The 24551-nt window shown below is 42.3% G+C and overlaps 1 protein-coding gene across 1 annotated transcript in view; it reads right to left on the bottom strand.

Annotated features, from left to right (window-relative positions):
- SCAPER (S-phase cyclin A associated protein in the ER) overlaps nt 1-24551 on the bottom strand; it is a 137874-nt gene that overhangs the window by 63333 nt on the left and 49990 nt on the right. The window contains exons 21-23 of the mRNA XM_068204430.1: nt 17663-17799; nt 14463-14528; nt 3941-4067 (exon numbers count right to left, since the gene is read on the bottom strand). Of these exons, the coding sequence (XP_068060531.1) occupies nt 3941-4067; nt 14463-14528; nt 17663-17799 (330 nt within the window). The remainder of the gene's footprint in view (nt 1-3940; nt 4068-14462; nt 14529-17662; nt 17800-24551) is intronic.

The following is a 24551-nucleotide window of genomic DNA, read 5'->3' as shown; positions in this document are numbered from 1 at the left end:
CTGGAATGATTTAACTGCAGTGTCTCAGCTGCAGCTGAGCCAGGGGAAAAGGCCACTGCCCTCAGCTGCTGCCACCATCCTCACAATGGCAACGCCTGCGTGTCCCTCACAGTACGTGTCTGCCAACCCTGCCCAGCACAGACCTATCCAAAACCACCCTGGACACTTCTGACATGTAAAAGTAGGACTTTTAAAACCTGAAGGCACACCCAACCCTCTATGAACAAATTTGAGGAAGAACTTTAGGGAAGGGATGTTCTGTCAGCAAGTGTAAGGATGACCATCCGAGAGGCAGTAACCTCTGACCCAGGTCAGGGTCACAACCTTAGAAATGTATGTACTTCAGTCAGCTCAGGGCATAATGTGTATGCAGTAGACATCTTTTAATTAGTAGATTATTTTAATCGGCGAGTTTTTAATCAGGAAATGTCACATCTTTTCAAAATAGGGAAATAAATGATACAAGCATAAGCAAGTTAAAACTGTAGCTGCAGTCACACTAACGGGTTATACAGCTCTCAATATCCTGGTTCCTAAGAGCTCCCTATTACAGGACATTTCCGTGGGAATGCTGAAGGCAGGCTTGAGCAGTCACTTTGGGATTCCTTGTGCATCTGAAACACACAGCTGCCCTCGGTGATGGATGTGTAAAATTAGTCCATCAAGGAATGAACATGCATAAAATCAAAAGAATCATGGCAGGACAAGTGCTCTAGCCCTGCCACTTCAAACATCAGCTCTGCCTTCTGTAAGAGTTTTTCTTGCAGCATCAAAGGGCCATTCATAGGAGATCTTAGACTGAGGCTTATCAGATCTTATTAAGAGCTTGAAGAGTCCCATATGACATCTGCCAACCTCAGGCCAGGGCATTCTGGTAACATTTGCCTGCATTCTGCTGTTGTGGCTCTGTGTGTGTGTGTTTTCTTAATGTCCTTTTAAACAAAGTAGAGGTGAAGTGAATACAGCTTCCTTCCAGGATTTCTGCCAGAAAGGGTGAGATACACAAACCCAAGGACTTCCCAATAATCCAGAGCACACCCAGAGCAGCAGCACCACTGGCTGGACACACCTGGGGAACAGCACTCCAGGCGTATACAACATCGGGATTTGTGCTCCCTGCCTCCTACCAGCACATGGCCAGAGGGGCACAACCCTATTTAAAACTGGAACCATATGATGGTTTATGACTTTAGAGTACCTCTTACACATATTTAATTTAAAGACACGTGAGCCACATGTTTCATGAAGCTAATGGCCACACTCCAAGTCAGATCCTCAAAACCTGCACTTCAATTTGCTTATTCTTTACAAATCCTTTTCCAGCATTGGACACAAAGCTCCTGCCTTTTGTAGAGCTTCATTCAACTAAGCCAATGTGGGCATACCAAGAAGTGTCTGGAGATCTAACAACCACTTGAAGCAAAGCAAAGCACATCCCTTTCATTTGTTAGCACTCAAAATATGCTGTATTGCACAGGGATCCATCAGCAGGTAAGGTGCTGCAATAAACAGCCAGGACTCCAAAATCCACAGTGGTTAAGAAGCATCTTTGCCTGAGAGTGATTTCTCAAATCTAAATATCTAGAGGATAAATAAACCTTTGAAACTGCATTAAACAAGCACTTCTTGCTGTATTAGTAGAATCACTTGGCCCCAGGTGCAGAATGTGCTGTGTCCAGCAGAGCAGGAAGGCAGAAACAAGAGCAAGTGTGACCACAATAACCATGCAGGCATGCAGCACCCTAGAATGTTCTCCCACTATGAAAGAGGTTCAGAAGTGAGAGAAAGCCTTCTTCAGTACAGTGGAACACATCAGATGAAGGCTAAGTCCAAACAGAAATCGTCAGATCTGATTGTACCTGGAGGCAAATCCCCTTGAGACAGGGCTGCAAATCTTTTGTGTGCGGCTTTTTTTGTGATCCAAGTTTGCATAAATATTCCACCCCACCCTTTCACAGGCTGTTTTAGCACAGTCATGAAATTTCTAATGAGCTGAATAACCCTTCCTTCTGTTGAGAAATTTAATGGTATATATTTTTCTTATTTACTGTTACAAACACCAGCTCAGCAATTTATTTCATGATCTGTAAAAACAATCTTTTTTTTTCCTGGTGAGCCTGAATACATTAATTTTTCAGGCAGTGCAAACTATTTACAAAAGAAAAAGCCAGTGTTTCACAGTATGAATGAAAAGAGGGGGTTTGGATCAATTCTATTTTGTAATAGTTTTGCAGGACTTCTTGTGAGTAAGAAGAATTTCTAGTAAGTGGCAAGGATCTATCGTAGTGAACCCTGTCCTCCCTCAGGGCAATTCTTTATTCAAGCCAGGCCATTAGCAAGGGTAAATCAATGTTATCAGCTCACACACACTGACAGCTTGTGTGGTTCCCACTCCCCCTTCCTCCCCCCACATTAGGTTATATTTTCATGCTCTCCAGGGAAATTCAATTAACAGTGTCAGTCTCCTCCTCTCAGTCCACGACTGACACCATCAGGGCTCTTTCAGTGCCCACTGACACGTAAGATGTGTCTGTGGATTTCTGACTCCCAGCTTAACAAGAGAATTGCCATCCCCTCCTGCAAATGACCGTGTATGATCTGTGCTGTAAACACTGCAACAGTTACTGGAATCAATCCTTCCCGACCTTATTGATCAGAACACTCAGATAGAAAAATACTTCTCCAGTGGGAGGTAAATGTTCTGGGGGTAAAACCCTAAATCAACAACAAAATGACCCATGTCTATTAATACTATCAAATGTAGCTTTTAATTCCCCACTGCAGACCAGCAAAACCATGTAAACAATTAATGAGTAACACTCAGCTGCAATTCACATCTCATTTTCAAAAATCTCAGCAGACGACTACTAGTAAAAGGCTGGATACAACTCCACATTCCAAAGAATTTCCGAGGATTATTCAGATAACTTTCAAATAGATTCATCTTTTCATCATAGTCATGCAACAACATGATTTCTGTATTTTGAAATCAATAAAAAATGAGTTTCTCAATAATTAATGGCAGCACTGTATAATGTGAAAATGGCACAACTCTTTCAAACACACACTTAAGCTTGATGAGCAGCTCCAAGGCACCACCAGAACACACATGAGGAGCCCGTGCATCCCAGGCAGCCTCCTCTATTTAAAAGCATGTGCCATTAACAATTGTGTTCTCCACACTGACTAAGCTGTGAAAAGCATCAAGCAGAGCTCTCATTTTCACAAACATCAACTCTGAACCACAATGATGCAACCCCCTCCTCAGATTTCATTAATTTGGTTTCTTCCTGAACTAATTTTCATTATGTCTTGATTACAGATAAGAAAGAGAAGTATTTTCTAGTGGTTGAAGAGAGAACAGAACACAATGTTCCAGCTGAAAACCCGAATACTGTGGTCCTAATGGAGCAAAAAACCACATTAAAAGTCAGAAAGCACTGTGGCAGCAGACTGACAATGAGGGAATAGGGGAAAAGATGCAAATGCAGTGATATGAATAAAAAGAATTCCAACATTTACCATAAAGCAAGATATGCTCTGCAATCGTATGACTTTAAAAAAGTCAAAAATGTAGAAATATCCCACATACATGCACATCATACCTTCCTCTTCCAGTGAAGACCCACTGACTCTGTTGAACTCTGGCAAAACTCAAAAGATTGGTGCTCCAGCAAACCTGGACCCAATTCTTTCCTCTGTTTTCTGCTAATTGGTTTGGCCTCTTATTCTAAAAGCTGTTTGTGGGTAAGCACTACAAGCTAGATGACTGAAATGACCCAGGTTAAAAACAATCCTCATGAAAAACAGGGGGAAAAGTGAAAAGTGTTATAGCAGACACTGCTTGTTAACAGAGGTCATTTATTCTTCAACATCTCACATTAAACATTCCCAAACCCAAACTGATGAGACTTTATGGGTCAACCCTAAGTCAGAATACCTCTTTTTCCAGAATCCGAGAGATCTCTCCTAAAGTCCTGTCCAGACCAGGAACTTTGTGGTTCCCCAAGGAACAGCTATCCTGCATTTGGAGGTGCTTCAGAAGGTCTTTTGCTAATCGCTGTAACCTTCAACAGAAAACAGAAAACAAAGAGCAGTTAAAGCAAAAACTCCCTTATTAACCTACATCTTTGTAATGAACCTCTGGTAACAATGAAGGAATCATGAAAATCTATGTTAAATACTGTTATCATCTATTCTGAACAGGATGCTGAACATCCAAGGAGATACTGTCAGCTTGGAGTGACGTTTCACCATCTACTTTTTCAAGGAAACAGCACAAATATAGAGTGAACAGTTCAGCCATAAAGGTGCTTTATTAGCTACATTTGTTTCTGTTGTTTCCCTATTCCCCTTCCACAGCTTACCCTGCCAATTTTTGCCATCCTCATTTTCAAATGGTTTCACGCTATTTAAGATGAGTAAGGGAAATGGAACGGCAGGACCACTTGGCTGATTTCTTATAGGCATCATAAAAGAAATGGCTCTTCAGGGTTATTTGAATGAGAGGAAAGCAATGGCTTTGCAGCCTACCTCAGAAAGGGCATTTTATTAACAAGGGTCAGTAATGAAGCCAAAATGCAGGGGTGGGAGTGATGCAGACACACACACGGGTTGGGTTCCATTTCAGTTTTACACATCTGCACCTGGGTTATTCACCTGTGCTCTCCTGCTGGGCACTGAGGGCAAACACACAGTGCCAGGGCACAAAATAGAGCAGTCAAAACACAGCCAGACTTTATCCTTCTGTGCCTTGACTGTGAAGGTGCAGTGGGAGCAGCAAGGCAGAGGAGACAAGGCTGCCAGAGTCCCTTAGCTGGAGACAGAGCAGTCAGGAGGAGGTGTCGCTCTGTACCTGCCATGGATTTGGTGCCATTGCCTCAGTGTCCCCTCCTGCTGCTCTGAGTGACAAGGCTCTGGGCTTGCTGGTTTCATCTACTGGGCAACCTGCACTGAGGTGGGACAAAGCTGGAAAGTGAGCAGGAGGAGTGGCACACACTGCTGGGACTGGAAGCCTACACATAGAAGCCTAGAGGAAGGAAAAAGAGGGGAAGGGTAACAGTGCTCATCATAAAATGGAGATAGTGTAAAAGGGCCAGAAGACATTCACAAAGTGACCACAGAGTATTGGAAACCAAAAAGATTACATTAACCAGTCTCCCAGAACTGGAGATGGAATGGCTAGAGAATGTACCACAATAGTCACACTATATTAAAAAAAATATCCCCAATATCAGAATATTAATTTGTGGAAGAATAGAGAGTTTCCACTTAATCAAGAGAAAACAGGTACTCTGTGTCTTCTCTAAGAAAAATGTGGAGCTTCATTAATAGCTTTCAAGACATGCTGAAGATACATCTATGTTCTTGAAGTACAAATAAAAATGATTTGTAGAATTTTGAGTTTTGGACTTCTTATCATCTGGTCAGCTGAGCCCACTAATATACAACCAGGATTTTTCTATGACAAGAAAAATAAAATGAGATTACATCCTGATGAGATTTTTTTGCACTGCTATTTCCTCTGTGGAAAATGAGGTTGGAGGAAACCTCTGTCTATCTCCATAAGCCACAAGCTAAAACGGGAAACAAAACTAAAAGCCAAAGCCCAAATAACTGCAGGACTTGGACAGTAAATCAAAAGACCACAGCACCACTGAGAAGTGGAACTGCTGCAGTCCACAAGCAGAGTATTTTTACAGAGTGGGATTTAGAATGGCTATTGCCTTGGCAATATCCTAGCACATTAAGCAAAAAATACTTGATTTCTATGGTATTTCTACCCAAATTCCATGATTAAAGCCTATATAAAGCCCACCACCCTATATTGTAACTTCATCTGACAATAGACAGCAAGACAGGTTTCCATTTGCTTCATTTAACATCACAGGAATGGAATTCCACCAGGATTAACCACAGAGGCTGAAGAAAGGCACTTCCCTAATCTCCATCAGGCATCAGCATACAAAATGTGTAAGGTTTATCAAAACACTACTCACAAGGACTCAAAGAGAACATAATCACATTACACTGAGCCTTCAGCTGACACAACTAACACAAGAGTCTGTCTCTTCAGTCTGCTAAGATGCTCCATAAATTCAGTTTCTGTCCTCACTTTCAAAACAACCTGTACAGTACTAACTTCCCAGGAAAAGCTTCCAGCTTTTCCATTTCTTCTGAAAGTCTTTCTGGATACTTTTAGCAAAATTCAAACTTTCTAAGCATGTGTCCAGCATCACAGAGTAAGAAACTGGAAGAATGAATTTCCAATTCTGCCACGTTAAAGAATTACCTCTTACATCCTCATATCCTACTGCAGGGGGAGTTTTCTGCCAAAACCAGTCAAAGGGTGCTGTGTGATCACATGGGGAGGAGAGGGGAAATAAAATCTGCCTCCTCCCACCCCGTGAGCCTTGGAGAAACTATTTAAATATCCTTCATACTGACTTCTTGGCCGTGTCAGAGAAATAAGAATAATTTTTGGACTGTTTCAAAGGACTAGAAATCTATTGCAAGAGGACTTGAGCTTGGATGCAGAATTTACCATTGCTATGAATGGATTTGGAAAGAGAGAGCTCTTTGTGCAGACTGGACTCCTGGCACACTCTTGGTATGCACTGGGGATTACTGGGACATGGCATCCACACCTGATCCAGTGACTCTGGAAAAATATCATTGAATCCAAAACCAAACATTTCAAGACAATTAATTAGTCTTCCTTCTGTCCCCCAGTTTTCACTCCTCCAATGCTTACGAAGCCATACATGGAATGATAAATAATTGAAAGTTTACTGTGCAGGATAATAGAGGAAGTTAATGTTTCTTCCCCTTAAATTATTTACATCTCACTTATTAAGGTTTTAGTACTCCTCACAAATGGATAATTCAGAATGCAGATATCAGAAGGATGTAAGGCCCTGATTTGTCCTGGAACACTACCATAATGTAAACTAAAAAATTGTATGTCCAGCAAATACAAATACAGTATCTGATCTTTTTGCACTGCAAATTGGTAAACAAGGGCTATTCATATCAAAGGTTTCTAACATGGGCTAAATACTTTTACCAGGTTTAATATATTTTATAGGCCAAAGAAAAAAGATCTGTCAATATTTCTAGGCCACATTTCATCTCCAGGAAAAGCCAAAAAGCCTTGAAATAGGAGCATCAATGCATGCAGCACTTGCAGATTTAACCCGATGTCTTGGCTGTGCACTGATGTCCAGGGAAGGATGGGTGTGCCTGGGCTGCTGCTGGGCAGCTCCCCAGGGAAGGGGAGCGGATCCTGCTCCCGGCCGTTCCTGCCAGGGCAGCCCCGCTGCCAGCCGGACACACGGCCCCGACCCCGGGACACACGGCCCCAATGCCGGGACACACGGCCCCAATGCCGGGACACACGGCCCCAATGCCGGGACACATGGTCCCGATCCGATCCCGGGACATATGGCCCCGATCCCGGGACACATGGCCCCAATGCCGGGATACACGGCCCCGATCCCGGGACACACGGCCCCGACCCCGGGACACACGGCCCCAATGCCGGGATACACGGCCCCAATGCCGGGATACACGGCCCCGATCCCGGGACACACGGCCCCGACCCCGGGACACACGGCCTCAATGCCGGGACACATGGCCCCAATGCCGGGACACACGGCCCCAATGCCGGGACACACGGCCCCGACCCCGGGACACACGGCCCCAATGCCGGGATACACGGCCCCAATGCCGGGATACACGGCCCCGATCCCGGGACACACGGCCCCGACCCCGGGACACACGGCCTCAATGCCGGGACACATGGCCCCAATGCCGGGACACACGGCCCCAATGCCGGGACACACGGCCCCGATCCCGGGACACACGGCCCCGACCCCGGGACACACGGCTCCAATGCCGGGATACACGGCCCCGATCCCGGGACACACGGCTCCAATCCCGATCCCGGGACACACGGCTCCAATGCCGGGATACACGGCCCCGATCCCGGGACACACGGCTCCAATGCCGGGACAACACGGCCCCGATCCCGGGACACACGGCTCCGATCCCGGGACACACGGCTTCAATGCCGGGACACAGGGCTTCAATGCCGGGACACACGGCCCCAATCCCGATCCCGGGACACACGGCTCCAATGCCGATCCCGGGACACACGGCCCCAATCCCGATCCTGGGACACACGGCCCCGATCCGATCCCGGGACACACGGCCCCGATCCGATCCACACACGGCCCCGATCCCGGGACACACGGCTCCGATCCCGGGACACACGGCTCCAATGCCGGGACCATACGGCCCCGATCCCGGGACACACGGCTCCGATCCCGGGACACACGGCTTCAATGCCGGGACACAGGGCTTCAATGCCGGGACACACGGCCCCAATCCCGATCCCGGGACACACGGCCCCAATCCCGATCCTGGGACACACGGCCCCAATCCCGATCCCGGGACACACAGCCCCGATCCCGGGACACACGGCCCCGATCCCGGGACACACAGCCCTGATGCCGGGACACACGGCCCTGATCCCGATCGATCCCGATCCCGATCGATCCCGATCCCGATCCCGGGACACACGGCTCCAATGCCGGGACACACGGCCCCGATCCCGGGACAACACGGCCCGATCCCGATCGATCCCGATCCCGGGACAACACGGCCCCGATCCCGGGACACACGGCCCCGATCCCGGGACACACGGCCCCGATCCGATCCCGGGACACACGGCCCCCACTGCCCCCGAGGCAGCCGGTGCCGGTGCCGGTGCCGGGGCAGCTGCGGGCCGTGCGGATGCCCCCGGAGCCGCCCCCAGCCCTGGCCGCTGCCCGTGCCCCCGGTGCCAGCCCTGCACTGCAGTCCCCGTCCCGGGCACGCTCGGGCCGCTGCGGCTGTGCCAAGGCAACGCCATCCCACTGCCGGACACAAACCAGCTGCAGCTTCATACACCTTGGAATGGAAATCTGAAAGATGATGAAAACATCCTACAAACACTATCTTCTCAATATATTCATTTGCATTCCCTTGAGAATGTTTTAGCTCTTTTCTGAAGAGGAAATCCACTGTCTGCCCAATCATACCCGTTACTTATCTTGTTTTAAAGCTTACCTGAATTTTAGTTTATTTACACTCTAGCTCTTCTACAGTTTCCACAACATTTTGGAAATTAATTTTTGTACAAGTACTTCCAGTTTCAGAGATTATTTGGGTTTTTCCTCAGTAATCAGTATTTTGGTATAATACCTTATAACTGGCCCAACTGGACTCTAAGCCTACTACACCAGGAAAACCTACAACCTACAGTGTATCAGTGAATACACTGATATATCATAAAGAAAGAAAGTACTATGTCGGTACAGACATTTAGCTTTGGGCTTCTGAAAGAACAAACTTCACACTACATTCCCATCTCCTCTACAGAAGACTCTTACAGGAAATAATATTTCTTTTTCTACCTCTTCTTTTTGTGCTGCAGTCTGTTTCCAGGATAACAGTGGTTCCAATACCCATACTATCTGAATTATCCCTTACAGTTAAAAAGAAAGGTAAATAAAAATAATACATTAAAACAATTCCTTGTTATGTGAGGAGAGTCTTGATAAAATATTAGATGAAGGGGTTAACTCCTCCCCCTGCAAACCTGCTAATTCCCTTCAGGCACAAGGCAATCTTTCATTACTTTAGTTTCCCTGTGGTATTGAAGGATGACAGTTATCATTTGCTACCTGGATATTTAACACTGAAACACATGGCCTTGTCACTGCATTAGAAAATACTAAATAGATGTAAATAACCCTCTAACTTTGTGAAAATGTTTTCCTTCCCTTTTCAAAACTGAGAATGCTCTAATGCACACCTGACACACCTTTTGCCATGTTATCCCGGCACACTGGACAATAACTAATTACTCAGATCACTTCCCGAGAATATGAATGAATACTACAAACCCACCAAGAGTCCAGCAGCACCTACAAAATTACCTAAGTGCCACCAGGGACCAACCAGCAAATGCACTTGAGAAAGGCAGGGAGCAACACCTGGCTTCTCCAGCTGACAGTGTCCACAGTCCTCTCCTTGAATGTCCCTCTTGGCACATGAAACAGTTCAGAGACCAAAATACCGACCATACAAGGCAATATTTGGAATTATCCCACCCCTCTCCCTAACGCACACCATTTTTAAAACAGATACTAAAAACCCCAACTGTCTGAGCCATCTTCCAGAAGTCATTTCTAAGAAAGAACTCCTCAGAGTCATTTACAATCTCAGCCATGAATCAGTGCTGTACCACTGAAAAAGGGATACCCACTGTCTGTCACAGCAGGATAAAGCCTGTCTGCTTATTGCTATTAGTGTAGTACCAGTGTAGAGCTTAGAAAGCACTTGGATCAGTGCTTCCTTAGTGCAAAAGGATTTATAAATCTGCAAACCTTCAACTAGTAAGAATCACTGAAACAGTCTATCAGTTGCATCAGGAAATCACTGGTCTCATAATATTAAAGTGGCCTAATCTTAAAGGTGATCTAAAAAGGCTTTTTACCTGCCAAAGACCAACTCTGGTTTCTGTCTTTCTTCTGTAACAACTGACAACATGACTAAGAACTAAAATCAGATAAGAACTTGCATTCCATAAGTGGTTCTGGTTGTGAAGACACTCTCAGTTTGGGGGTAGAGGAGTGGATAAAGAAATGTGCCATAAGAAAGGACTCATAAAAGAAAGGTATTTTTCCTTAATTCTAAAACACATTGCTTCTGTTAAGCAAATAAATAAATCTATCAATTGTGTCCCACTTTGAACAGAGTTTAAAAAGGAGCTTCTCCATTTTTAAGCTCCACAGCCTACTAAGTGAAAAGATATTTTCTGTTCATTGGTATACTTCCACTCCAATCTGAGTACCTCTAACCTTCTCTGGGGAATGACAAAAACTCTGTTTTGACCCAAAGACTACATTTAGCACTCAGAGTTTTCAGCCCCTTCATTCTGTGATGGGACTTTTCTCAGGAAGGTGCAGGTGTCCTGAGAGTTGTGCAGACTCCCAGCTGGCAGCAGCGTGCTCAGCCAGTTTGCACGCAGCCAGGTACAGGCCCAGAATCCCTGGCACACGGTGTCCTCTGCCTGCCCGCACAGCTTCTCAAGGTAACAGTGCTTCAGACCTACTGCTCTTTGTTTCTTTCTGCCGACTCCTCTTCCTGCTGGCCTTGCTTAAGCAGGATCCCGTACTTAGTTCTGTGTTTTCCTATTATTTTTCTCTGTATTAAGACTAGGTTGTGCCATGTTAATAGATACAGTCTGGGCTAAAACTCTTGCCTCATAACATTTCTTGACCTCTCATCCTTTCTCTTACAGAAAGAGATAATACTTCCCTATTCTTCTTCCATTTTCTAATATGTGTTGTGCAAAGTAAACACATTTTAATATAAATAAATGGGCTTCTGGTTGACTCACAGACACTCCTCTATTTAAAAAGCCAGTTCAGACTTGAGCTCCTATTTTTACCCCCTCGATTTCAAAGAAGCTCACAAATATTTAAGCCCTCATAGCAGGTAAAATGTTGTGTAATTTTGGAAATAACAATAACTATGGTCACTGAAACTATATTTTAAAAATTTAGATGTAAGCAGCTGATAGATCTCTAGGTTTTTACATGAAGACTGCAAAGAGACCTCCCAGATTGTGATGGAAGTCGTAGTTCCTGATCTGTAACTTTCACACCTGAAAGGGCACGGCCCTACCAGATGCAATAAAGGAAGAAACTAAAAAAGCAGATGGAACAGAAGATTCTGCCTGAAAGCAAATGAGCAATTAATTACATAAAGAGAACTGAAAAATGTAAATTCAGGATCAGTCAAAAGATTTGAAAATATTTAAAAAATATTTAAAATCTGAGTTTCTATCATGCTACAACTGAGACAGAACTGACCAAGTTATATCACTGATAATCTCAGAATTTAACACAGAGACACAGGAGCTTATTCATATCTTCAGAGTCAAATGCTTATTAATATCTTCAGAGTCACATTTCTACTTTCTGATGACTAGAACCTATTTTTTTATTTTCCAGCAGAAAAGAAAAGCAAAACATAAAAGCTACAAATCTAGAAGTCTCAATATACCATGAAATTAATCTTGCAAACGGAAGTGCTGATGACCAAGAAACGAAGTCAGCTCTGTCCCATGTGTTTATGCAGGTGTGCCATCTGCTGGAGATGGGTCATCATCTTGTGTCAAACCTCAGTGATGGATTTTTATTATTTTAAAATACATCTAATATTCAGCAGCAGTTTTCAAGCTTTTGAAAAGCCTATTTAAAATATACTTGCATACAGGCTAGTTGTATGTACCTCTATTTAAAATATACTTGCATACAGGCTAGTTGTATGTACCTCTATTTAAAATATACTTGCATACAGGCTAGTTGTATGTACCTCTATTTAAAATATACTTGCATACAGGCTAGTTGTATGTACCTCAAGGAGGTCTAACTGCAAGGATCTGAACTGCTTAACCACCAGCAGCTTGTACAAAATGCCACCTTCCTCAGCAGTTTATGAGTGATGGAAACAACCACAGAACAGACAGGATCTGGTACAGGTTATTACCTCAGTGTGAAGACAAATACTCCCAATCTGGAAAGTTGTTGCAACTTCAGGATGAGGGTTTTTGACTCCAGCTCTTGAGACCCCACAGCCCCTTGACTGATGCTACAGACTCCCTCAGCCCAGCTCCCAGGAAGGCACACACACCATCTGCCCACTGGGAGTGGATGTCTCAGGAACACTAAGAACAGGCCAGGCTGCATAATCCTCTTTACTGATCTGTTTGTTTCCCCACTTTTGGCTTAGGAGTTTCTCGGGCTGGCTGTGCTTTCCTAGAGCTGCAGGAATGCAGGTGACCTGTCAGTGAGCACCTGTGTGAACCCTGCCAGGAGTTCCCCACATCTCCCTGCATGCTGCACTAAGAACACTGGCTTTGGTTTCTCTAGAACCTGGCTCCAGCTTTCCCCTGCGCTCCCCTGTCCTGGCACCAAGGAGACAGCAAGCAATCACCATCTATCTTTTCCCTGCCATTTGTGACACTTTAGATCTCCATAACGTAACCCCAAAAGAACTTCCCATTATCACAGGAGTAGTACTAGTTTACCTATTTCCTGATACATAAGACATACCTGAAATCATTACACATTTCCCTTTCTGCTATCTCTGAATCTTTAGCAATTGTAGCTTATCTGTTCAGAGACAAAGAACTAGAACTTCACATCCTATTCAAAATATGTAAATGACCTAGGTATTTGTATCTGATGACATTATTTGTTCTGTTTTTGCTTGTTTCTAAGTAATTTTAATAAAGGATTTTTATGAGCTGCTGAGTACTGAGCTGATATTTTCCAGGAACTACCTATCCCATCTGCAAATTCAAGGCCCACCCTTTTTATGTGAAGATGTAATTGAGTTCTGTCTTTCCCCTCCATTGGGTAGCACTCAATATACACTGGATTTCACCTGCCGTTCTACTGCCTGCTCACTCACTTTCTTCAAAATTATCATTCAGCACCAATTCTTGTCCCTGCTGTCCTGAATTTCTGCATGAACACTGCACCGTCGCCTCACTGCTGGCTGTCTTTTTCCAAGTCATTTTAGAACATGTTGACTATCACAGAACTGCAGAACTCCACTGGTAACCTCCCTGTACTGGCAAGGACTGATGAAACTCCAATTCTTTTCAATTTCTTAACTGTTTTGCATTTAAACTACAGCTGTATAGTTTCTTTTAAAATCTTAGGTAATAGACCTTATCAAAATCATCCTGGAAATCCAAATATTTTGCATCTTTTCCCAACTGGTTTCATCGGAATTAAAAAACAAAAGCTGAGCAATTTTCACTTTCAAACTAAGCAGAAGGAATTTGTCAGTGATCACAGATCTTGTTTTCATCTTACCATCCAGCTCTTTTCATCTGTGCCTTATCTTTGACCATAAAAAGGTCTATTCCTTAGAAAGCTCCATGTCAGCCTAAGTCATCTGTGCATTAAAACACCTGTGTTTCCAGCACAAGAACCTTTGTTTCTGACCAAATGGAGGTCAAACATAAGATTTCCAATCCCAGAATTCCAGCTGAATTTTCACCCATCAGTCTCAAAGTACAAGACTGGAACCTTCTTGTTTCCAGGTAAGAAAAAGATAAGTATATGTTCTCTTTACTATTGCAGGATGATAGAGAGGTATGATATACAGGTAAAGATATACAGTGTCTTCAGAAAAAAAGACACAGTTATTGTCTTTATTGCATTTATTGAAGTCTGACCTTTTGTATCCAAGACTGATCTGAAACTCAGGATGGCAACATCCCCCATGCTGGGGGGAAACCTTCCACACCTGCTCCACCAGAAATTTCAGGGGCACTTCTGTGACAGACAGGGGAAAAAAGCAGATGTCTAAAATATATAGAGATAAATGCTTACTTGGCTTTAAATGGGGAATCAGACACAGCATTTTTTGCTTCCATCAAGCTCTCATATTCCTTTGCCCTGGAGGAGAAAATATTCATTATTATTGACTGCTGTCTAAAGTGTACAGGATATAAGACCAGCAAGCGAGTTCAAACCTTGGGTCTTTCTGCTTCAGAGTAAAGCACAGCATTTCTGTCGGTGCTGCCCTGTCATAATCCATAATCCACTGCTGCTCAACTACTGGCCATTGGCCATTAACAATTTATTATGAATATCATTACTTTAGAATAACATCAGTACACAAAAGGTGAATTTAAGTTGACTTTTCAAATTGTAGAAAATTTCACAAGTGATATATACAACTGTAGTAATCTACTGCCTATTATAAAATGATCAGTGAAATAATGCTATATACTATTAAGACAAAAATATATAAGCAATATTATTATATAAAATATTAACGACTTAGACATGTAGTACAGACCAGATTAGTACATCAGAGAGATTACAATTAACATACAAATAATTGTTGCATTTGCAGGCACAAGAGCATTTTTAATGTAACCCACTGACTGTAGTGTAACATAATGAATGTTAGCCAAACAGCACAGAAACACCTCCACCAAAGACTCATTTACTGCTGGAAAGAGAAACATGACCTCTTTAGTCCCTTAAAAGTATTCTTTACACTGGCCATGTGCCAAAAAGCAGGAGGAGGGAGAAAGACCTTTTTCCACTGCTTGTTTTCACTCCAACCAGCCCGTGCCAACAGGTGAAATCCGTGAGTCGTTCCTGGAGCAAGGCAGGACCCACAGCAACAATCCTCTACCCCATTTCTAACAACACACATGTAAAGCAAAACTAATCCAGGCATTGCAGTGATGCAGATACATTTCTCTCAGATACACATATTAAACCTTTCTTCATATTTTCTGTTCACCCAAATGGCTCAAGTTTCCCAAAGCTACTCAGATTTTCCTTTTGTTTGCTTCACCATTCCAGTTTAAGCTCCACGCAAATATTGTTACATCACCACCAGCTCTGATTTGTGGGTCATTAATAAAGCCATTAATCACAGCTGAATTTAGTATTAAACATGAAGGTGAGATTCCTTTATTAACCTTTTGCCTTCTTTGCCAGAAACAACACATTTCAGCTTCTGTACAGACAAGTGAGTCCAACCTGAATTATCACCTCAAAGCCCTGTTACTTACTAAGTGCGCACGGCTGGAATGCTTGAAGTCCCCTGCCTACCTGCTAAGCACACCTCTGATGCTTCCATGCAGCTTTCACCAACCTGCTCCTCCTGTGTCACTATCCAAACGTCCTCCTGCTAGCAGCACATACATGATAGCCTGAGATCATTTACTTACCTATGTGTCAGTTGTTACTGACAGCCCCAGTTAAATGGCTTAGGGTTATAAATATAATTAGTAAGACTAACGAAACTTCTCAACACATCTAATATCCCATTGATCACCATTTGTCCCCTCATTCACCTCTGCCCTTCATTGCTTTGATACTGCAAGAGTGATTTAAGATCTGGAAACTCAGGAGTGTAACAGGAACCTATTTGGTTGCAGTTCTTATTTTTCTCCACTTTAAATACCACAGCTTCCTAGACACTGAAATGAATGTGACATTTCAAATGCTGAGGTGTAAGGGCATTCGTTGTAACTATTTATTTTCCTAGAGAAGAGCTGCAAATATGTACTAAAACATGGTGTGTAGATAATCCGCTAACACATTTGAAACTCTAAATTAGCAACATCAAAATACCTCTGCTTTATGTTGCTACTGGACATTTTTATTAGTAAGTCTTTTGCGTTAACATCAGAAAATCTTATATTTAACTTATAGTTATCTTCAAGGACAGCAAAGCCATTGAAAACTCTAGCCACCCTTTAAAAGTAAAACCAAGCTTAATGAGTATGAACTTCATGTCTCCTCAATAAAACTCAGATTTTGAAACTTTCACTGTATTTTTCAATAGTGCATCACCACTGTAAAATGATGGCCCTTTATGACTGTTTTAATCACAATTTTTAATGATGAATATGCTGACTCACACAGCAGTCTGACACATACAAACTCAAAATGTTCTTAAAAAGTTTTTCTCCTATCTGTGCCAACAATAAATTATTATTTCAACTTGCATTCCAAGGTCTGACAAATCTTTGACTGAATTCGACAGAAGCCACCCTGGAGAAATAATTAGCACTGGCCCCAGTAACTGCATTAAATCAACAGGTCATTTGAATAACTCTGCATCCTGAGCATCCAGAAACCTGAAGAACATTATCCAGGTCCACCAGTGATATTCAGCTAGTGGATCTGCTCATCCAAAGAGGAGAGCACTCAGAAACAGTAACACACTGTAAGAGTGTTGTGGTTTTGAAGGCTGACGTACCTGCTAGGAGTCACTAAAACATCTCACTTCTACTGTAGCTCTAAAAATCTGTGCAAGCTTCTTTCTCTTATTTGAAACCCTTCTCGCTTAAAAAGGCAGAGAAAATGTGTAACAATGACTCTTACCTAGGTGAGAAGTATTTTTAGAGAGAAATGCAAAAATATGCTACAACATTCAGCTGAGCATTAACCTGAGCTGGGGACCATTCAGCCATGAAGAGTGACACTGCCAGTTCAAGATATAATGATGTCCTGCACATCACCCTGATTTGCAGATGTCACTTTCTAGACTAAGAACAAATTGCACGTCTGACAACTCACTTTCCACTTTAAGATATTTTTAACTTTCTTCTTGTTGTGACAGGCAAAAAAAAAAAAGATTAAATTTAGTCATGGGATTTGACACTACAGCAGGCTGACTTCTATTTGTTGATTACTATTGATTTTCTTTGATACTTCATTTAAAAATCAATAGCTAGAAAGAAAAATAGGCATGGTTTACACAAATTTAAGCATGCTATTGTATGCTAGAAGAGGCTACAGTTTTGGCAGGGCACTGGCATCCAATTATGAGAAAAGCTCTTAACAGGTGAAACCAAGGGCTCCAGATCGATATTCAGTTTTCTTTCTCAATCAGAGAAAGTGGCCATAAATTAGGCTCATCAGTGTTATTTTCAAGACACTCCCAAAGCAAATAATTTCACATTTTTTTCAGCCTTCCACTGCACTCACACTAGAGGACAGAAGGTAAAGTTTAGAACAAAACTTAGAAAAAAATAAAAATAAAAATAAATTGGTACTACCTGGAGTTCATCCGTGCCTTTAGCTTTTTGGCTTTCTTTTTAATTTTCTGTTTCTCCTCTCCATCTTTTAATGGTTCCACAGGAACGGAACTCTCAATTACAATATCCACAATGTACTTTTTTAATGACAGGTGCTCCTGCAGAAAATAGTGGAATAATATTTAGTGGTATAGTATGTGATGGAGATCGTAGATTATCTTCCCAGGAAAAAGAACAATGGTAAATATTTAACTGAAGGTTATGAAAATGAAGCCAAATTTTAAAAGAAATCTTGGGAAAGAGATTATTTCACACTGGAGAGAACAAGCTGTGTATTTTCTAAAAAGGGAGAAAATTTATTTAAAGAAGATCAAGAAATACTGTGCCTCTTTTCAAGAAATTGTTACCTGCAAGTATGGACTCCAAGCTGACATCCTCTCTCTCCTCCGAGCTGCCTTTTACAGCTACAGAAAACCTGCCCTACCAACATAACTCACTGCATTAAATAAGCTGATTTTGGTTTTTATATTAATTCTTCATCAAAATCTAAACGTGTCTTAACCTCCATTAAAATATATGGAAATGTATTTTACTATTCACTGCTTACAACGTTCCCATTTATTAATGGGACTATTACTTTTCCTCTCACATAAAAAAATTTGAATTTAGGCAAAATATTGATAAAATTTCAGTTCCCCACAAAAGAAATACTAAACAACAAATTCAATGCCAGTTATTAGAACAATTTACACAATTTTTTAATATACTGAGACTTGTATCTGTTTTCTTACAAAACACCAAACTTATTATAAAGTATGGCTCACCACGGCTTATTAGGATAATTTATCCCTGAATATTATTATGGCCACAATCAGATGTGGTTATTCCTTCCCTTTTGGTAAGTACCCTTAAATTTCAAAGTAAAAGGTGACGTGCTAAAAAAATTTATAGACAGTATTTTCCAAAAAAGAACCTATATTTTCTTTCATTGATTCAGGAAAAATACTGCATATGTTGAAAACAAAATAAATCTCAGTAAAATTTCCTGGAAAAAGACCATTTAGTTTTAGTGCTGCATGGTACAACCTAGGAATATATATCTGGTGGAAAGAGTAAATGAAATAGCCATTTTAAATCACAGGAATGCAAAATGAATACTGGATTAGTAGGTCTAATTCTACTGAATGAGTACTGGACATAAGAAATCCAACCTTGTCCTCTAAGCAAATTCTACAGGTAATGTTGACGTTCCCTCTGCTCCTCTGCCTACCTTGGATAAGTCCCAGCACACCTGAAGAGACTTCCTCAAAGAACTGTCCAAGTTGCTCAAACCATACACATTGGCACAGATTGCTATAGTTGCTTGTAGGGTAATTTTAACAGCTTTTGTAGGCATTTTCCCTGCCCTAAATAGTCTCCATTTAGTGTTAGCAAGAAGGGCTTAAAAGAAAACCTTCTCAGGGTACCTCCAGAGGCTGTGCCCTTGGAGCATTACTGCACTGAGTTAGTTCTCCACCAAGCTGCTGCAATGCAGAATAAACCACCCCCATCCTGGTTATGAACCCCCAGCTCAATTCTTTCTCGTCAGAGAGATGTATCTCTCAACACCCACCTAAAAATACCTTTTCCACTAACTTTCTTTTTAAAACCAGAAATCCAGTCCTTAGGTTCAAACTGCACAGGAAACAGGTGGGTTGGAGTTTGGCAACGTTAGGAAAAGGAAGGACTTCCTCAGAACAGACCGTGGCACTGCTGCTTTGCTACCAGGCTTTGGGGTACTGATCCTGTGGCATCTACTGAGAAAGATCTTTATGAATGATCTCCATGGGACTCGGTATGAACATCCCTGCTTTCCAAAGGGTACAGCCCAGCACCTCCAGGAGCCTACCTCAGGCCTCTCCAGTGAGCTGCAGCACGGGTAACACACAAAACTAACCAGAGCTGCTACTGTGCTTCTGCATCTCCATTCAGCAGTGCAACTGGCATTCTGGTTCATCACACCTTCAAACTGCCATTGCTCCAGTGACAGCAGAGTGGAATAAAGTTCCCGCTGCACTCTGGGATGGCCACCATGCTACACCAGGGGTAGCCAGGCTGCTCTGCAGCCACACCGGGGCAGTTGTGACCGTGGGGTCACACTTGTGCTGGGCACAAAGCAAGGAGACAAAGCTTTGCACCTCCTGCACAGACACTCATCTCTTTTTTCATCATCTGATCTGTGATTAGCTGCTGACTTGAAGAGAACTGCAGGGTTCAACAAACACATTCATGCCCCAGGCTGTGGGGCCAGGAGAGCACCCATGATGGTTGCACACATTTGTTCACAGGAACTCGAGCACCTCTGTGCACCATGGTTCTCAGCATTCTCAGCTTTCACACGGGGCAGTGTGGATTAATATCCGACTTCATCCGTACAGCTCATTAAAGTCAGACCAGAGTAATAATACCTTGTGTCACAAAACCAATCTCCCTCTGAAGGTACAGATCAAAGCGTGGGATTATCACCGCGGGCAGATCGACACCATTCAGGTGTGAAACAAGAATAACAAATAGCTTGGGATTGGGTGACAACTGGCACCTGAGGAGAACTGCTGCTGCATCAACCTCCAGAGCAGTGGAAAAATATTTATTCCTGTGTTTTATTGAGCTCCCACCAGTTACCTGAAAAGATTGAGGTTTTAGAATCCACTGAGTCACACTGAAGTACAGGAAGTCCAATCCTTTAAATAAATAAACTCATGAGTAAATTTAGCTGCATAGCCATACTTGGGCAGGGGAACACACCACAAAAATAACAACCATCAACAACAAAACCAATAACAACAAGCATAAAAGGGAGTGAGGCCAGTGCAGAGTTTTCAAAGCAAACTTTTGTCATCCTTTCATTCAAATAAAAATGAAAGCCACTAGTTTGAGGTGGGTGTATTTCTAATAAATGTAATGCAGGATAATGGGGTAATCTAGACACTTCTTCCTGAAAGCCCTCCACTTTAAAAAAAAATTATTATTTTAAATATGTAAATGCCAAGTGTAGTCAGAATTTCTAACACTAAATTAAATTATCCTCTCCCTAAAAGTATTCTGGGTTTCTTCTTATGGCAATGTGAGGGGTCATCACTGGTCTGGTCCTGTGCTAGGCTGAGCACATTCTGGCCCCAAATCCTCAGATACTGTTAAACCACCAGATCTTTTGAGAATTTAGGCCATTATAAATGCAAAACATTATAAGTAGAGGCTCTTTTTTAATGGAAGCTGCTGTCATTAGGATCTGTATTCAGCCTACCAAAAATTTTCAGTGCAGTTTTAGTTTCAGCCATATCAATTTTAGCTGTGCAATAGCTCAGAAGCTCTGTTTTAAAGGCTTATGTACAATATACTAATTTTGCTAGTTCTGTCCTAACAGAACACTTTTGATCTCAGGATTAAACCAGAGCCAGCTGTGATGGTCACTCCATATCAGACTTCTGCCATCATTTTTCATACTTGATACTCATCCTCTGAGCTGCACAGCTGAGATCAGAAACATCACAAAGTAAGATCTCAGCTTTCGTGAAGGTGACAGAATCTGTACCACAAAGAGCAGGCACTGTTCTGTGCTGGGATGTACAAATACTGAAAAATAAAGACACAAGAACTGAATGCTGACATGGATTTCTTCACTATCACCTGTGTATGCTCCTCTCTGCTCATGTGATGATGGCTCAGTGACCCACTGGAGTAGAAATACTCCTGCTCCTTCTCTCCTGTGTTATTTCCATGCTCCAAAGCTAAGAACTACTGTTAAAAATCCCAAGGTATCCTATACCTGTCTCAAGGGGAGATCCTCAGTCTTCAGCTGAAAAAGCCATGAAGTAAAAGTAAGGTAGTAAACATCCACCATGGGATATTTAATGGCATTTTGTACAGACACACATTGTTATTGGACAACACCATAGAACCTGTAAATTTTTACAGAACACAAGTTATTTATAGAACAACTGACATAAATTTCTGTAAAAGTTTCAATACTTTATTTACAAACAAGGTGATGAAGGCTAATATTACTGCCCATGTAAAACTGCAGTCACCACAAAGCAGATAGATTATTTACAAAAAATGTCTTTGCTATTCCTTCCTTCTTGTTGGGGAAGATGGAACAGGAAAGCCTTATAAATATGATTGCCTGACAAAAGATTTTGAGAATATGGAAACTATAAGCAAGACTGAAATGAAAGCAAGCTTTGGGATACCAAGCCTTGGTTACTGAACAACTAGAAAACAATGGTATGGCCGGCTGAAGGTAATCCCCTCTTGATGAAACAACACCCTCTGCTTGCAGACAGCTCCAGGGGGCAGAGCAGACCCTACCAGCTTGGCAGAAGGGGTCCAAAGAGCAGTTTTTAGGGTTTAAAATGTAACACAGTATGGTAATGTCATGATTCCTATGGGCTGTATGCAAATGCTATAGGATTTGTATCTTGTACTAGACTGGTTAGTGAAAATTAGACTATTCAACACAGAAGATTTATTGTATTGTAACGGGAGCTTCCCATCTCTTTCAGCTCTCTCTTTTGGCCTGCTCTGAGCTGTGGCTGGCAGCCCCAGGCAGGGCCCTGCACCCACCCCCTTTGCAATGAACCACGAGCTCCAAGCCCTGGCTGCAGAGATCTCTTGTCTCCGTCCGTCCCAACTGTCCTACCCACCATTGCTCCCACACTTCTCCCTCCGTTCTCAACGGTTCTGACTTTTGGTCAAGTCATTGAAAATCCTGAAGCTTTCCAAATGCAACAGATGGGCCTCATCTACAAACTACATGAGAAATTGAGTTGCCAAAACCATTAAAGCTAAAACTAATAAGGTCACCTCTGAAGTCACATTCTTGCTGGTTACTGCCTAGTCCCCTTCAACTGCCTGAACCAGAAAATCTGCCCTGTTAGTCTCATATCTTGAAGTTGATAATTTTAGTTGACTAGGCACTTCTTATAACTAATGTTTTCTCTGTTTCTTATATGACATGTTTACACTACAAAGATAACAGCATTATAATCAATATCCCCTGAAGTAAAAGTAATTTTTTTTCAAACTCTAGAACAAACATAATTGCAAAGTTTTCCATGGACAGTGCAGCAAATGCTACAAAATGCTGAAATGCTATGTAGCTGAGCAGGGTCCACTTCTGCTTGGATGAGGAAAACCATTATCTTAAACTGGACTCCCAACCTCAGTAATCTGTATAAAATACAACAGCTGCACAAGAAATTTCCCAACTAACACCCTCTTCATACAATAGCCATTCACAAGACCAATACTCCTCAGCAGCTCTCCCCATTTAGTGTCCTAATTACAGCAAGAGCACTCATGGATCTGTCTTTGGCAGGTGAAGCCTTGGATATGTATTTATCAAACTAGAACACAACTGCAAAATTATGTTCCTACCCCATTTTTTTCACTATGACACTTCTTGCCTCTCTGTACTACATATAAGTTACTATTCATTTCACTACTCAGAAAATATTAATAGGAACTTTATTAAATTGTGAAGTGTGCCAAACAGAATTCTTTGTAACAAAATTCCCATCTTCTAAAATTAGAGGTAACCCTAACACAAATACTTATTTCCTGTTCCTTTCTTTTCAAGTAAGTGTTGCCTTTTTATGGATTCTGCCTGGGGCACGCCTGCACAGGCAGGACAGTTTTGCAGCAAAGCCAAGAAGGAAGGAGAGCCTGGCTGTGCTGGTGCAGGGCAGCCCCAGCTGCAGGGCAGCCCCAGCTGCAGATCCCCTGTGTTATCCCTGGCCACCCTAAGCACAGGAGGCTCTGGGATCCTTGGAGCAGGCAGAAGGCAGGGGCTGCAGCCAGGGTACCAGGGAGCTGCTGGCACCTGCTCCAAGCTCAGGGAGGCAGCACTGCAGGGGGATCCTTGTCCCATGGCCTGGCAGTGCCACGGCCACCCAGGTGTGAGCCAGGGCTCCTGACCTGCGCTCCAATTAGAAACACACCAAGTCCCAGAGCTGCAGAACCTTCCTGCCTGCTGGACTTTCACCCACAAAAACAAAGCCAAAATGACCTTGCTGAATCTCTGAGTTTGTAAGGTTTTTTCCCCTCTGTTATTTTTTCATTTTCATTCCCTTCTATATTTCTGGATTCTGGCCAGAACTGGAGCAGAAATGCCAGAATACTTCAAGGCTGGTTATTCTGTTATTTTTGTGTTCTTTCCAACCTTGACTCCCCAAGTTCTGAAAGAAAAGGCATTCTTATAAGTGTTCTAACCCAATTCTGCAGACCAAGGCAACTTGAAAAACATCTGTCTCCAGCTCTTCATCTAAACTCAGTCTTCAGAACTTCCAAACACTTGTTATTACTTGCCCTCTCACATCAGCATTAAAATATAAATATGAGGGAGACTATAGAGAAATACTTGTAGTAGCTTATATAAAATAAAAATAACTGTCACTCATTTACCATTTTAATATAAAATATATATATCAAACTGAGTATTTTCCAAAAAGGTCATGGACATAAAGAATATATTCTAGCAAATCAATAGGTACTATTCTGAAGCCTACATATATCTTCTGGGTTTACATCTCTACCTGTTTCAAAATAAACAATATCCTGTAACTGCAGAAAATCATTAAAAAGTGTTTTCACTATTTATTACCAATGTCAGGAATAATGGTTTCTTACTTGTGTATATAATCACTTAAGGGATATATTTGCCAAATTTTGAAGGGTTTTTTAGGGTTCAATTCTAAATCACATTACCACAGGAATATTTGTTCATTATTTTACTACATGTTTCAACAGAATTCCTCACTATTTTATTTTTTCCTCATAATCTAGGACAGCATTTAATATGGAAAACAGATGCTGAAGCAGACTATGAGTTATATCAAAAGCACACTTCAATTTTAAACAATGACAGCCTGAA

Source organism: Anomalospiza imberbis, chromosome 13 (genome assembly GCF_031753505.1).
Source record: "Anomalospiza imberbis isolate Cuckoo-Finch-1a 21T00152 chromosome 13, ASM3175350v1, whole genome shotgun sequence".
Taxonomy (NCBI): Eukaryota; Metazoa; Chordata; class Aves; order Passeriformes; family Viduidae; genus Anomalospiza; species Anomalospiza imberbis.
Note: the sequence above shows the minus strand (reverse complement) of the source record. Positions and strands in the feature narration are given on the sequence as shown.